At 43.7% G+C, this 16,703-nt stretch overlaps 1 protein-coding gene across 1 annotated transcript in view; it reads right to left on the bottom strand.

The window, feature by feature from the left end:
- LOC124551197 (transmembrane protein 151B-like) overlaps positions 1–2,989 on the bottom strand; it is a 75,388-nt gene extending 72,399 nt beyond the window's left edge. Inside the window, exons 1-2 of the mRNA XM_047126188.1 lie at positions 2,915–2,989; positions 2,712–2,843 (exon numbers count right to left, since the gene is read on the bottom strand). Of these exons, the coding sequence (XP_046982144.1) occupies positions 2,712–2,843; positions 2,915–2,989 (207 nt within the window). The remainder of the gene's footprint in view (positions 1–2,711; positions 2,844–2,914) is intronic.
- Positions 2,990–16,703: the final 13,714 nt, after the last annotated feature.

Genomic DNA, 16,703 nt, shown 5'->3' with positions numbered 1-16,703 from the left:
TTCCAACTTATTCACAAAGTTGAAAACCATATTTATCCCTGAAGAGGATGGCAGAAGATCGGACAGCCTGGAGAACTACCATGTGAAAACCTGCCTTTTGGCAGAACACTGATGATGATCCCCTATATCCTACCAGAGTCTATGGCATCATGTCTGTCAAAATGGCAATGGCTCTGCTCATGGTTGATGGGGAGCAATTATCTCCTGCCTCCCACCTGTCCAACATAAACCCACTTATAAACAAAAAATTGTTCCACAAAAACTCTGTGCCCTATGTTCCATGGCACAATGTTTACCAAGAGTTTGTGTTCACAATTGCTGGAGGGGAACATAATCCTCCTCTCCATGCCTTGTAAACAGTACTAGTGATTCGAAAATCATATTTTCCCTCTACGAAACATCAGTTCCCTCTATTCTGCCTTTTCATGTAACCCTCCTTCCAACGTATAATGTCTGCCATAAGGACGGTGTTTGCAATACTAGTTGCTGAAGATACATTGTTCTCCTTCCAAACTCTTGCAAATAATATTACTGATATTAAAACATTTGAACAGTGGAAATGGAAAACTTTTTAAGTGCCAAATACCACGTTTGCCAAGACAACGGAAAAGCAATCTATCTCAGCCTGATTTTAATCAAGAAAATTGAGAAGATATATTGATACCAAAGAATTATGCTGCTCGCGACGTCATCGCAAAAAATAATGAGAGAAATTGGAAAATAACTGCTTTACTAAGAATGTTCCAAGTTCATAGAAGAAAATGCCAGTAAGGAAATTATTGTTCCACGTGTCATTAAGCTTGAGTCACTACATTTTATTTGTGGTAAACACATTCAGATTTACAGTGGTAATTATTTAACAAAAACCATTTCCCATATCATTCATATTTTGGGACTCCAAAGGGAAACACCACTTGGTAAAACGACCTTGCACCATCAACTAACGTGTGGTTTGACATCTGGATTAAGTCTAGGGAATGCAACAGAGGACACAGCAGCACTGAAAACGCGTTTTGTGCAAAAAATTACTGTTCGAACATATTCATTTCCACTCTTCATTTGCTTCCTGTACAAAATATCAGCAACCTGTATACGACATATTTAGCTCTCTTTCTGACGTACAGTCCTTTCGAAAAACACGTGTTCCTTCATCAAAATGCTGTGCCCTATATCCATAGTAGAATGTCTACTAAAATGACATTATCTGTATTGACAGTTGCCGGAGGGATATTGATCTCCTTCTCAATCTTGTGTTTAATGCTAATGACTTGAAAATAATAGGTTTATTTGGTAAAATGTTTGTATTCTGTATTATACTTCTTTACATCTCATTTCATCACACACAGATGTGACAAAAGTCATGGGACACCTCCCAATATCGTTTCGGACCTGCCAGTGTTCGGCGTAGTGCTGCAGCTCGGCGTGGCGCGGACACAAGAGGTCGTTGGTAGTCCCCTGCACAAATATTCCGTCATGCTGCCTACACAGATATGTGAAACTGCAAAACTTTGCCGGTGCAGGATTTCGTGCGTGAACTCGCCTCACGGTTACTCCCACATATATTCGATGAGATTCATGTCAGGCGATCTGAGTGGTCGAATCATTTGCTCAAATTGTGCAAAATGTCCTTCAAACCAATCGCAAACAACCGTGGCCTACTGACAAGGGGCACTGTCGTCCATAAAAATTCCATCGTTGGTTGGGAACATGAGGTTTCTGGATGGCTGCAAACCGCCTGTCGGTTCAGTAGGACCAGAGAACCCAGTCCATTTCATGTAAACGCAGCTCACACCATTATGGAGCCATCGCGAGCTTACACGTTGCCTTGTTGACAACTTGGAGGCTGCGCCACACTAGAACCCTGCCATCAGCTCTTGCCAACTGAAACCGTGACCCGTGTGATCAGGCCACAGTTTTCCAATGGCCTAGGATAAACCGATATCGACACGAGCCCAGGAGAGGTATTGCAGGCGATGTCGTGCTGATAGCAAAGACACTCATGGTAGTAGTCTACTGCCATAGCGCATTAACACCAAATTTCGTCTCACTTTCCGAATGGATATGTTCGTCGTACGTCTCGCTGCTATCTGCATACGTGTATATCGTTATCCCATGACTTTTGTCACCTCAATGCTACCCACTTGAGAAACATATAATTGATATATCATAAGTGTGTGACTTCTGGATATTCTGATGATGATTAGACATACTACCGATTTGGAAAACATCTGTTGCCTCTGCCTAGCATATAGTTCGTCTCACTGTTTAGTATGACAAATGTTTGGAGTAGGACTGTGTGTTAAGAAGTGTCAGCTGGTTGCGGTTTACTTTGTAGAAGCGGCAGAGACAGAGATTAAGCGCGATAGAGAGAGAGAGAGAGAGAGAGAGAATGGGGGAGGGGGTGCCTTTTTGGAGAGGTACGGAGGTGGTGCAGAGAGACAGAGACAGAGAGAGACAGAGAATGGTGGTAGGAGGAGGAGGAGGCGGGTGATGTGGTGTGGCCAGATACGTACGGGCGGGCAGACTGGCGAGCAGAGCGCGGCCTGGCCGGAGGCGGGGCGGAGCGGGGCGCGCACGTGCCCGCTGGCGCCACCGCCACTGCCACTGCTGGCGCCACCGCCACCACCGCTGGCGCCACCGCCGCTGGCGCGCTGCAGCGCGGGCGCTGGCGCGGGCGCGGGAGCGGGCCTGCGCGCGGCCTGCGAGCTGACCTTGGTGACCTCGGCGAGGCGGCACCACGTGACGGCGCCCAGGCAGCCGCAGATGAGCAGCGTCAGCGCCAGGCACTTCCACGACGCGTCGCGCTGCAGCGCGCACAGCACGCCCTGCTGCTCCGGCCGCTGCTGCAACACAAACGGCGGCGGAGGTGAGCGGCCTGTCTGCCTAGCAGGCGTCGCATCTTACTAGAGCGCACACTGCCGCTCCGGCCGCAGCTGCAGCACGACAGGCGCCGCAGCTCAGCGGGCTGTTTACATATCAGGCGTCGCATCTTACTACCGCGCACACTGCCGCTCCGGCCGCAGCTGCAGCACGACAGGCGCCACAGCTGAGCGGGCTGTCTACATATCAGGCGTCGCTTTTTACTAGAGATATCCGACTTAAAGCGGTAGGGCGTCAAACGGGCAGCCTCGGAGCAGGAGAGGTACCACAGGACATTTTAATTTTCACCGTCTATACATTTACAAATAAATTCATTAAACTTTGTGAGGATGACCAGAAAGGATTCAGGACTCACACTCATAGCAGTGGAAGTTCAAAATAATAAAATAATTTTTTTTACATGTGAAATTTCATGATTTTTTTCACTTACTATTGGCTGCATTTGTTGTTATAGGTACACTTTTCTTCAAAAGTAACGGAGATTCTTCGGCGAATTTCGCACAGTATACAAACCATACTTACAGGTGGAAGAAATTCTAGAATCTATCTATGAAAAAATGAATGATCTGTTACATTTTAATTTTCATGTTTAGAAAAAATTCAAATTTTGTAGTTAATTATCTCAATTTTCCACAGGTTTTAATAGACAGTGGAAATTAAAGTGTCCTGTGGTGCCTCTCCTGCTCCAAGTCGTCCAGTTTAACGTCCTACCCCTTAAGGACGTCAAACGGGCCGACTTGGAGCAGGAGAGGCACCACAGGACATTTTAATTTCCACTGTCTATACTTTTACGAATAAATTCATAAAACTTCGTCAACATGACCAGGAAGTATTCAGGATTCACAATCATAGCAGTGGAAGTTAAAAATAATATATATATATATATATATATATATATGTGTGTGTGTGTGTGTGTGTGTGTGTGTGTGTGTGTGTGTGTATATAATTTTTTTTTTTTACATGTGAAAGTTCATCATTTTTTCCCTTCTAGTGGCTACGTTTGTTGCTATAGGTACCCGTTTCTTCATATGTAAGAGAGATTCTTCGATGAATTTTGCACAGCATACAAACCATACTTACAGGTGTATGAAACTCTACAAATTATTTAATTTATGAAAAAATGAATGTGCTGTTACATTTTAAACTTCATGTTTAGAAAGAACTCAAATTTTATAGTTCATTATCTCAATTTTTACCACAGTTTTTAATAGGTTTGGAAAATTCTAGAGTTTCATACACCTGTAAGTATGGTTCGTATGCTGTGCAAAATTCATCGAAGAATCTCCCTTACTTGTGAAGAAAAGTGTACCTATAGCAACAAATGCAGCCAATGGTAAGTGAAAAAAAGTTGAAATACAAATGTAAAAAAATAAATTATTTTCTTATATTTTTGAACTTCCACCACTGTAAGTGTATATCCTGAATCCTTTCTGGTCATTCTGACAAAGTGTTATGAATTCATTTTTAAAAGTATAGACAGTGGAAATTAAAAATTCCTGTGGTGTCTCTTCTGCTCCAAGTCGTCCCATTTGACGTCCTACCCCCTTAACGGAGTACGTTCACGAAACTCATAGATTTTTTTTATTCATTGGCAGACATCATTGACAATAAAGTCCCAAAGTAACAATGATGAAAACGCACATGTGATGTGACCTTCCTCTCATACCCATTATTTGAGGCATCACTTTAATACTAGCATGGTGAACAACAATTCCGTAGACTATCATCAGGGAAACTTGCACGGCCACGCGGGATTAGCCGAGCGGTCTCAGGTGCTGCAGTTATGGACTGTGCGGCTGGTCCCGACGGAGGTTCGAGTCCTCCCTCCGCCCGGGTGTGTGTGTTTGTCCTTAGCATAATTTAGGTCAAGTAGTGTGTAAGCTTAGGGCTGATGACCTTAGCAGTTAAGTCCAATAAGATTTCACACACATTTAAACATGCACGGAATACATCTAGAAAGCTGTGATATACAGTGTGTTCGGAAATTCCCATAACGAACTAGAAGACTCGTAGAGGGAAACTTAAGAACAGGATTGATGGTCACGAAGTAGATCAGGAACTCTACTACCTAAGCAGCGAAATAACCAATGACGGACGTAGCAGGGAGGACATGAAAATCAGACTAGCACTGGAAAAAAGGACATTCCTGACCAAGAGAAGTTCACTACTATCAAACATAGCCGTTAATTTGAGGAAGAAATTTGTGAGAATGTACGTTTGGAGCACAGCATTGTATGGTAGTGAAATATGTACTGTGGGAAACCCGGAACAGAAAAGAATCGAAGCATTTGAGATGTGTTGCTACAGACGGATGTTGAAATTTAGGTGGACTGATGAGGTAAGGAATGAGGAGTTTCTGCGAAGAATTGGAGAGAAAAGGAATATGTGGAAAATTCTAACAAGAGGAAGGGACAGGATGAAAGGACAGCTGTTAAGACATCAGGGAATGCCTTCCATGGTAGCAGAAGGAGCTGTAAAGGGTAAACACTGTATAGGAAGACAGAGGCTGGAATACATCCAGCAGATAATTGAGAACACTGGTTGCAAGTGCTACTCTGAGATGAAGATGTTGATACAGGAGAGGAATTCGCATTAAAGCAATGAGAAGACTGATGACTGGAAAAAGGGGGAGTGAGTACAAAATATTTTGAATAGGATCCCGTGTCCATGAAAATGTAGTTTCTGTTCTACGACAATTTCGATTTTGATATTTAGCTCGTCCACTTTCGGTTAAGGAATTGAATAAACTGTGACATAGTACAGTTATCAGGTAACAATTCGAAAGGAAAAGTAATGAAACATCCTTTTATCACTTAAGCACATTTGTTTGTATTAATCATTATACGTCTGAATTATTTTAAAGAAAAGAAGGGGAAGAAAGCCGCGCGGGATTAGCCGAGCGGTGTAGGGCACTGCAGTCATGGACTGTGCGGCGGGTCCCGGTGGAGGTTCGAATCCTCCCTCGGGCATGGGTGTGTGTGTGTGTGTTTGTCCTTAGGATACTGTAGGTTAAGTAGTGTGTAAGTTTAGGGACTGATGACCTTAGCAGTTAAGTCCCATAAGATTTCACACACAATTGAACTTTTTTTAGGGAGGAGGGGGGGGGGGGATGAAGAAGACGAAGAACCCAACGTATTTTATGTACAGAACAGTACTGATGCATTACAACAGCGGCTCGATGTGGCGACCACCAACGTTGTTGCAGACACAGTACGTACTAAGCAGGTTCTGGTGCACACTCTCCACCCCACCTGGTGTCTGTTCAGTTTCTAGTGCAGTGGTCAGTACTCGTGCCAGCACATCTTCCTCTGTCTCTACAGGTGTCTCATAAATGAAACATTGCTTGAGACCCCAAAAGTAGTAGTCCACGTGATCCAGCCTATTCTATTGCATACCGGGACAAGCAAGCGTGAGAATTTTCTCTTTCCCTTATCAGACGTGGATGCGTTACATATCTGAATTGAATCTGTCATTGAATGGATGGTGGTGGTGGTGGTGGTGGTGGTGGTGGTGGTGGTGGTGGTTAGTGTTTAACGTCCCGTCGACAACGAGGTCATTAGAGACGGAGCGCAAGCTCGGGTTAGGGAAGGATTGGGAAGGGAATCGGCCGTGCCCTTTCAAAGGAACCATTTCGGCATTCGCCTGAAACGATTTAGGGAAATCACGGAAAACCTAAATCAGGATGGTCGGAGACGGAATTGAACCGTCGTCCTCCCGAATGCGAGTCCAGTGTGCTAACCACTGCGCCACCTCGCTCGGTTCATTGAATGGAGACGGTACGTTTCCGGACATGGGTTCCTATTCAAAATATGATGTACTCAGTCCCCACTTATAAGTCCTGGAAATCTACAAACACGCTGTATACTTTTAGCAAACCGAGAATCCAAAGCAGTCTCTCAACTCACTCATACGGAAACGACGCCATAAAACCAAATTTTCATCTGCTGCTGTTGTGAGAACTGCAACGTCTGTAGCAGTTCTTGTATTTAATGATGGGAACGCTGGGAAGATGAGGGTAATAGAGAGAATGGACTGTGAGTTAGGAAATTCCAAACAGGACATCTTCAGGAAAATAGATTTATAGCGCTTCTTTGCAGCTAAAAAGTAAATTGAACACCTGGCAAACGGAAGAAGGCAGGAATCAAGGAACCAGAAGAGAAGCCTTGAAAGGAAATAGGACCCTAAGCATAAACCTAGAACATTCTGAAGAGGTGAAATAAGAATAAAACGGTGTGTTTTTCAGGAACGTGTCCCTTAAGAATGCCCTGCTGCACCCGTGATGTGAGCGGGCTGTCTGCCTATCAGGCGTCACTTCCTGGTTAACTACCATAGCATAAGCACGTCCTGCTGTTCCGACCGCTGCTGCTACACAAGTGTGAGAGATGGGCGAGTAGTCCAGCTTGAAGGCGTCGGTTATGTGATACCTCGACTGACAGAGACTGCCGGGGAAACTCTGTACAGATAATGGCGTCATACGGAAGATACGTGGCATCACACAGCCGGCTCTTTGGCATCTTTGTTTCGCACAACTGCTTCAGCTGCGGCCTATTCAGTAGCTCCAATTGGGTTAAAGACCTCCAGACCGAGAAAATAGACATGGAACTATAAATAATTCACACAATACGAATTATTTTGTGCAGAATTGAAGGTACTCCCATTTTCTACCAATCTGGTGTTACATGCCTCCACCAAACTGCGACGGTAGAAAGCATTCCTTAGAAAGTTTAGAAAAATTCAGCTCAATCAATAACACATCCTTTTCTTTTGGTGTCTGATTTCATAACTGTTAAACGACTCCACTCTAGAAAATCATTATTTGTGGAAGCTATATACTCAGAAAATAGCAACTTCCATATCGTACAATATTGGAAGAAAGCCTGGGAAGATAACGTAACTGTGGATCTCCAGAGACCCCGATATACGTCTGAAAAATCTACTGGAATAGACCCCCCAGAGCTTTGATTATTACCTGAAAACATTTATGTTGTGTGGTTAATTTCTTACTTGATTTTTGGCATGTGTCTGCAGTCACTGTACGGTGTCTTTTCTTTCTTTTATACTTCCATTTCTTTCTCAAAATTCCTATCACTGGTCTCCAGGGGCTGTAGAGAGAAATGTACCGTCTAGATATGAAATAAGTTTGGAGCTCGAATCACTTTTAAATCTCCCAGTTCAGAGCTGATAAGAGAGTGTCGTTGTCAGGCCTCGTTGTAATAATGACATCACATGACACCTTCGTACAACAACAACAACGGTAGCTGGAAAAACTTGGTACTTTCGAAACTTGGAGGGTTGGCCGTGATGCTCCGAGGACGCACTGCACTCTCGACGTTGAGCAGGACGTCCTCCGACCGGTACAAGAGAACCCAAGGACCAGGACTGGAAACACCGGCCATGCCAGGTGCTCTTGCAGCACACAGGACAGAGATCGCTGTCTCCGCTGAGTCAGTACTATGAAGCGGGAGATTTAGAAGTGATCTGATCCTCAGATCGATTTTAGATCCAAAATGTGCATCTCTGGAGATGAGCTCTTCGTCAAGACTTCTTATAGAAAGCTCCCTCTAAAATCCCTAGAACCTGTAATAGGAAATTTGAACAACCCCACATGTACTGTGTGATCAAAAGTATTTGGACACCTGGCTGAAAATGGCTTAAAAGTTCGTGGCGTCCTCCACCGGTACTTTATGGAATTCAATATGATGGTGGCCCAACCTTAGCCTTGATGACAGCTTCCACTGTCGCAGGCATACGTTCAATCAGGTGCTGGAAGTTTCCTGGGTAATGGCAGCCCATTCTTCACGGAGTGCTGCACTGAGGAGAGGTATCGATGTCGGCCGGTGAGGCCTGGCACGAAGTCGGCTTTCCAAAACATGTTCTGCAGGAGTCAGGTCAGGACTCTGTCCAGGCCAGTCCATTACAAAGATGTTTTTATCGTATAACCACTCCGCCATAGGCTGTGGATTATCAACAGATGCTCAATCGTATTGAAAGATGCAGTCGCCATCCCCAGACTGCTCTTCAGCAGTGGGAAGCAAGGAGGTGCTCAAAACATCAGTGTAGGCTTGTGGTGTGATAGTGCCACGCAAAACAATAAGTGGTGCAAGCGCCCTCCATGAAAAACACGACCACGCCATAACTCCAGCGCCTCCGAATTTAACTGTTAGCACTACACACGCTGGCAGAGGACGTTCATCGCGCATTCGCCATACCCACAGTCTGCCATGGGATCGCCACATTCTTTACCGTGATTCGTCACTCCACACAACGTTTTTCCACTGTTCAATCGTCCATTATATACGCTCCTTACACCAAGCGAAGCGTCGTTCGGCATTTACCTGCGTGATGTGTGGCTTATGAGAAGCCGCTAGATCATGAAATCCAAGTTTTCTCATCTCCCGCCTAACTGTCATAGTACTTGCAGTGGATCCTGATACAGTTTGGAATTCGTATGTGATGATCTGGATAGATGTCCGCGTATTACACATTACGACCCTCTTCAACTGTCGACGTTCTCTGTCAGTCAACAGACGAGGTTGGCCTGTACGATTTTGTACTGTACGTGTCCCTTCACGTTTACCCTTCACTATCACATCGGGAACAGTGGACCTATGGATGTTTAGGTGTGCGGAAATCTCGCGTACAGACGTATGACACAAGTGACAACCAATCACCTGACCACGTTCGAAGTCCGTGAGTTCTCCTCTCTCACGATGTCTAATGACTATTGAGGTCACTGATATGGAGTACCTGGCGTAGGTGGCAGCACAATGCACCTAATATGAAAAACGTATGTTTTTAAGGATGTTTGGATACTTTTGATCACATAGTCTGTAACGTCCCCTTAGAAAAATTAATGAATTACTGTGCTGATAAACCCCTTACATTATTTGATTTTCAAACAGCTGAGCAGAACTGAACGTACTCAGACATTTCGCTCTTTACCTATTCTGATCAACACTAAACTGACACACAATATTTTTAGCGCAACGCAATCTGACTTTCAATAATCCCTACGAAAGAATGGCCCTTACTAACATTAACCTATACCTTTCACAAATCACTTACCTCACAAAATCTTCGTTACTCGAACTACTGCAATACAGAGAGCGCCACAACTGCCAGCTAAATAAAAGATTCAAACTAGTGAGGGCACTAACTACTGATAGGCACAGTTAGCAAATAAAAGATTTTGATAGAGAACAAACAATGTATTTACCTTAATAGTGTTCAAAAGTCATAATATATATATATATATATATATATATATATATCACTTCATGACATCCAGTCTTACAAATTTACTGTCTCTGTCCAGATCATCCGCTCTCAAAACTACGCCATCTCACTCCCCACATCCACCACTGCTGGCGGCTCACCTCCAACTGCGCAACGCTACGCTCTGTTAACATCCAGCTGCCCAACACTACAATAGCAAACAACAATGCAAACCAGCCACAGACTGCACACAGCACAGCCAGTGATTTTCATACAGAGCGCTACATGGCGTTACCAACATAAAAACGTAAGCTGCCTACTTACAAGTCTGTCTCTCTAGGCATAAATTTTCTCACTCGTTTATATGTTCATTAAAAATGTAAATTTTAAGTTATCTTATCCTGCTATACCTATTAGTATTTTTACTGCAACTTTCTTAAGTATATAAACCTAAATGTTGGATTGAGTAAAGCTTTTGTATCGGGTGCATCATATCTCAGTGAACTCCTACCGGGTGGTTATAATTAAATTTTCCCTACTTAACACGTTATAATACGGAAACTAATTACCGTACGAGTACCAGACTTCGTAGCGTTAATGCCAATCGCATTGAGAAGAGGAATAATGCAGAATAAACTCAATTGAAGAAACATTTTTGATGTGCTGCTACGGTACACCATGCGGCGGGGCGGGTTAAAATATTTGTCTCGAACATTCGTCGTACTGTTCATATTAAATGTTCACCTATCTCAGTACGCCTTCCGCTCGACGTCCCTTCACTCTGCAATCGTAGGTACTTAAAGAAGGCGGAAAAGCAGCGTTGAAGAAAACGTCGCCTAATACCTACTCATCAGAGGCCGCGTAACTCTAGTGGTGGAAACAGTTCCCGAGAGTTCCTATATATCAAGATTTCGGGTGGTAATATGGTGTATTTTTTGACTGAAATGAGCGTCCTAAAATTTCAAGACCAGTAATGTTTATTGCTTAATAACACACTTTTATGGCTACCAAGTCCACATGTACTATTCTATCATTCTCAGTACCCAGTCAAATAACAAATTTCACTTGCAAAGCAGCCAGAAATCTACACAAGTCCGACCCGTTCATGTTTGCGATCTCACAGTTTCTGATTCACCACTATTTCCGAGTTCTACATTCGGTCTTATTCAGTGGGTTTACATAAAAGACGTGCTCGCCAAATACTCCTTAAATGAAAACAGAATTGTCACGCGGAATTTTCACTAAGGCCGAAAGTTCACAAGCTAGTAACTTTCCAACAATACAATCCAGAAACTTCAGACTTTCATCAGAATGCTCGTAACTGCGACAGCTTTAGTCACGACTCGTACTAAACGCGAGAACTCAGTATCTCTTCGTTTTACACATAATGAGCACCGTGACCTTTCACGTCCGATAGCTGGCGATCCACTCTCCCGATGTCTCCCCACTCTCTCCCTATCTGAGTTTCTGCGTGCGGGAACAGCTTAATCCTGACTGACTGATCACTCTGACCAATCAGAAGGATCCTTCGAGATGATTCTCGCGCTAAAACTTCCCTAAGCCAGTCACTCCTCAGAAAGTAATTTGCGTCATTCTAAAATGCAAATATTAATATAATGTTTAATAAAAAGTCCGCAAAAAAATTAATTTAGAAACCGATTACACTTCAAACTGATATTCTGGCTGCCTTCTTAGAAATGCAATCACACTTTGGCATATGTAATCAGCAATGTGGGTAAAATACAGCCATCCCCACGATCCGATTGCGTAATGTTTTACAGAAAGCAATATCAAATGTTACGTATGTCCCACATACACATTCTCATTCATTCCCATTCATTCACACAACAACATAGTAAACAAATATTAATTTGTCATTAATTTCATACTACGAAATGCGAAATAATTGAAGTTTTTAAAAACAAAAATCCCAATTAAATGATTCTACACATTGAGAACTGTGGTTATGATTTAAATTGATAACAGAAGCAAACGGTTATTGTTCCTAATTGAATTTTATACCCTAAGTGTTGGTAATTTTCTCAATCTCCGAAACTACTATAGTTACAAAGCTGTAATTTTTATGAGATCTTCTACTTAATAACAAAAAGTAGTATGCCAAGTTAGAAAACAATTCGTTAATATTTTCTATGAAATATTTAGATTCGTAGGAGGTATGAATAAACGGTCTAACTAGGTGACACGGTAGCCCGTTCGCACGGCCACATAGCGTCAGCTGCGCGGTGATCCGTAGCTGAGGCGCCTTCCTGCAGCTTCGTCACAGCCACTGGCTCCACATCTACGTATCTTACTGGAGTAAATGTTATCCCGTAGTAACTTGCGACGTCACAATCATACCATTACATACCGGTACCATTACTGCTAGAGAAAGGCAATATGGAGCCCATCAATGTCCAGAAGAGTCTGATAGCGCAGCATGGCATTCTGCACTGCAGAACGAAGCATGTCCACAGGTATGCTGACTGCCTCTCTTGGTATGCTGCGCTTCGTATCAGCACATGTGTGAATGTTCTCCTGGTACACCCTGCCCTTCAGGTAGCCCTACAACCAGAAATCACAACGAGTGAGATCAGATGATCGTGCTTCCAAGCATTTGGAAACGATGGGCTGATAATTCCATCGTTTCCAGATGTGTTTCGGAGAAGCAGGCGAACTTCACGAGCGACGTGCGGTGGGGCCTCATCTTGCATGAAAACTGTTGAGGCCAATACATCTCTCGCCTTTAGGTCGGGTATGAGATGCTGGCGAGGCATATCGCAGGATCGCTGGCCAGTCACACTGCACGACTTTGGTCCTCGAGCGCCAGCCTGTTCAAAAAAGTGTGGGCCAATGATGAACGTAGCTGTGAAGCAACACTGTACGGTGACGTGTTCACCATACAGAGGAACTTCGTGCACAGTGGCTGGAGGTGAAGATCCCCACACACGGAAATTGTGTGTGTTCGCCTCACCCGGCAGAGAAAAATGAGCTTCGTCCATAGGACGGTGCAGGCCAGCCCTCCGCAACTTCAGCCCTTGCGAGATCGAATTCAACGCTTCGTTGTACGCCTGTGGTGCAAGCTGCTGTACGATACGGATCTTGTACGGGTAGCATTTGAGAATGGTTCGAAGGACCTTCCCTACAGTGGACCACGGGATGTTGAACTGTCGTGGCACAGCACGCGCACGTCCGAGAACAGCGACCAGCGTTGTCTGCCATAGCAACAGCGATTTCATCAACCAGCTGTGGTGCAACCGGTCGTCGGCCTCTTCTCGAAGCGACGCCCAGTTCTCCAGTTGATTCGAACTACTACTTCACGCTACACACAGCAGGTGGAGAAAGAGGACCCTTCCGTAATCCTTTCAGCCGGCGATATTCTCGAAGCGCAACTGCAGCGTTTATGTTGTTTTGATAACACAGCTTCACGAATAATGCCCTGCCATTTTTGTCCAAGCTCATGTTGACACGTCAACAAGTGCACTACGACTGGTCAGGTGTGTGAGACTATGAATCAGGATGACTGATCACGGCACCTGGTGGCCACAGTTGGAGCTGGACTGTGTCGCTGTGACGCAAGGAAATCACGCATCCCATACACTGGACATTAATGCTATCACGTTTGGTGCTCGTGTAGTAATTAGTTTCCGCATTGTAACGTGTTAAGTAGGAGCAGTTTTAGTATAACCATGCGATACATCAATATCTACAGCTGTCACAGGGTGCAAGACGCAACTTCATTGTCTTCTGTCGTTTCACTCTATAAGAGCCCAGGAGGAAAATGTGAAATATTGCCTCTAAAGATTTCTTTATCGCACAAATTTGTGGCTACCCAACTTTACCTACATCATCTGTATCATGCTGCATGAGGAAATATAACGCTTGTTATGCATCAGTTAAACAAGTGATCAAAATATCTGCGAATAAACTGAATGATCAGAAGTTTGGGTCGCAGTACTGCAACAGAATGGTGTCTCAATGAGACAAACAAATTATAAACACAGGTAAAATGGTTACATTTATATCTAGTGTGTCGCCCAACCAGCTAATATTATAGGAGAATTATAGGTTCAGAAATTCAAATAAAATCTGAATACACTATGAAGAAAGATTCAAGTATGAAGTTTTTACTGGCTTGATAGAATGTAGGTACACTGGACTACTAGTATAGACTGGGCTGCCATCATCAGAAGTACACTGTACAGTTTATGAAATCAGGCTGTGTGATAACCACACATTTGTTTTTGAGCCATCATAGCGGACTCGTAATAAAGAGAGTAGACTTTTAAAAAGCATAAGTGTGTCTTCATGGCAAGAGTGGCGCATCGAGATGAGCTGCATGTGTCTGGATTGACTGCCGGCTACGTACTTTCAATACAAAGATATTTATTCATATTAAATTACTGAATACAAATGACATAAAATGATGAAGATTCCACTCCTGTATAAACAAGTACAAAGTACGCACATCATTGGAACACAAAGTTCTCTAGAATTTCAGTTGAAGTTACAAAATCTCCCTAACACTGTGTGAATGTACCATATGACTCCACAAAAAAAATGCAGCTACAAGCTTTCCTAATCAGTGCACCGAAGACTGCAAGATCTGACAAGTACGAGAATTATCGCACAGTCATCTTAACAGCTCATGTATCCAAGTTGCTAACAAGAATAATATACAGAGGAACGGAAAAGAAAATTGAGGATGTGTTAGGTGCCGATCAGTTTGGCTTTAGGAAAGGTAAAGGCACCAGAGAGGCAGTTTTTACGGTGCGGTGGATAATGGAAGCTAGACTAAAGAAAAATTAAGACGCATTCATTGGATTTGTCGGCCTGGAAAAAGTGTTCGACAGTGTAAAATGGGGCATTAAGTTGGAAATTCTGTAGAAAATTGGGATAAGTTATAGGGAGAGACGGGTAAAATATATAATATACAAGGGTCAAGAAGGAATAATAAGCGTGGAATGCCAAGAACGAAGTCCTCGGATTACAAAAGATGTAAGGCAGGGTTGTAGCGTTTCGCTCATACTGTTCAGTCTGTACATCGAAGAAGCAATGATGGAAATAAAAGAAAGGTTCAGGAGTGTAATAAAAATTCAAGGTGAAAGGATATCAATGATACGATTCGCTGATGACATTGGTATCTTTGATGAAAGTGTAGGCAGGTGGAAAGTCAGCGAGTGCAGGATTCACAAAAATAAAACTGATTTAGCGACATAAGTTGCGTAGTAATATCTGACAAATTGTGAGCTGCTCAGAAGTGGATTACGCTTTCTTGGAAAAACACAGCACATAGAACACTCCTAACTCAATTGAATTATCTCATTATGAGAGTATTTAAGGGCGATCTGTTTTAATTGTTAAAACCATTCAAAAGCCAAGATCGCGCAAAGCACATTTTTTATTCAAGACAACCGGTTTTAACAGTCTTCGCTATCATCTTCAGGTCTAAAATTTTTTTTGTAGTAAGACATGTCAATATTATGTTGACATCACGCACAAGATGTCAAGTGGATAAAATTCAGCACATTATAAATGTTCGTCATAGCTAAAATATTTAAAAACACACAGCATCTTGTCCAAAAGGCCATGTCCACTTGACATCTTGTCCACAAGGTCAGCGTAGAATGAACATGTTTTACTACTAAACAATGTTTAAGACATGAAGAAGACTGTTGAGACTGTTGAAACAGGTTGTCTTGAATAAAAAATGTATTTTGCGCGATCTAGGTTTCTGAATGATTTTTAACTCCTAACTCATCCAGTGTGCGCCAGAGAACGCCAGTCGACGGTGGTGAGGACGGCCTAGATGGCGGCAGCGAACGGCTGCCCCGAAGACCTCACGATCACGAATGCCGCAATTCTGACTCCGTAACACCTGTTCCGTCAAAACCAGTTCCCCATTTTTTGAAAAACTCTACATGGAGAGGAGCACTCCCGGCCATTGGCGAAGCGATCAGCGAGAATATCGCTATGTTGGCGTGAATACAGGGGAATTCTGCAATAGTTTCCATGTCTTCGTGTACAGAACGCATCCCGCGTTACAAAAAGTTGATATATGCTGCTAGCCATGCTCCCGCGTATTATTCGATCGCTTTGCGCCGCAGTAAGGTAACGGCCGAGACCCGCTTTGGTAGGATAACAAAACTCCGGAGTGAAAGGCAAAGAATATTCTCACGATGGTCGAGCAAAGCCGCACACAGGGAGGTATATTCGTTCAGCTAAATGTTATACAGTGGGGACTCGGAGCGGCTTAGTGTCAGGATGTCTGGTCCCGGCGGAGGTTCGAGTCCTCCCTCGGGCATGAATGTGTGTGTTTGTCCTTAGGGTAATTTAGGTTAAGGACTGGTGACCTTAGCAGTTAAGTCCCATGTCACACACATTTGAACATTTGTCAGAGATGCCTTCAGGGGAGGAAACGGCCGGCATTTATCTACAAAGCACGGGGCAGGGGCATACCAACCACGACGCCTTCAGCAAACTGCTCTGTCCTGGGGAACCACGTCCCTTCTCTGAAGCCACTGTGACTATTCTCCAACGGTCAAATCAGTCCACGAACATCTAGGCCTGCCTGCTCGCTTGTACCAAGAAAATATGAAGCCTCCTTCCTG

The sequence above is a fragment of the Schistocerca americana genome, chromosome 9 (assembly GCF_021461395.2).
Source record: "Schistocerca americana isolate TAMUIC-IGC-003095 chromosome 9, iqSchAmer2.1, whole genome shotgun sequence".
NCBI lineage: Eukaryota > Metazoa > Arthropoda > Insecta > Orthoptera > Acrididae > Schistocerca > Schistocerca americana.
The sequence above is the reverse complement of the archived record's forward strand: the minus strand, read 5'-3'. Positions and strand labels throughout refer to the sequence as shown.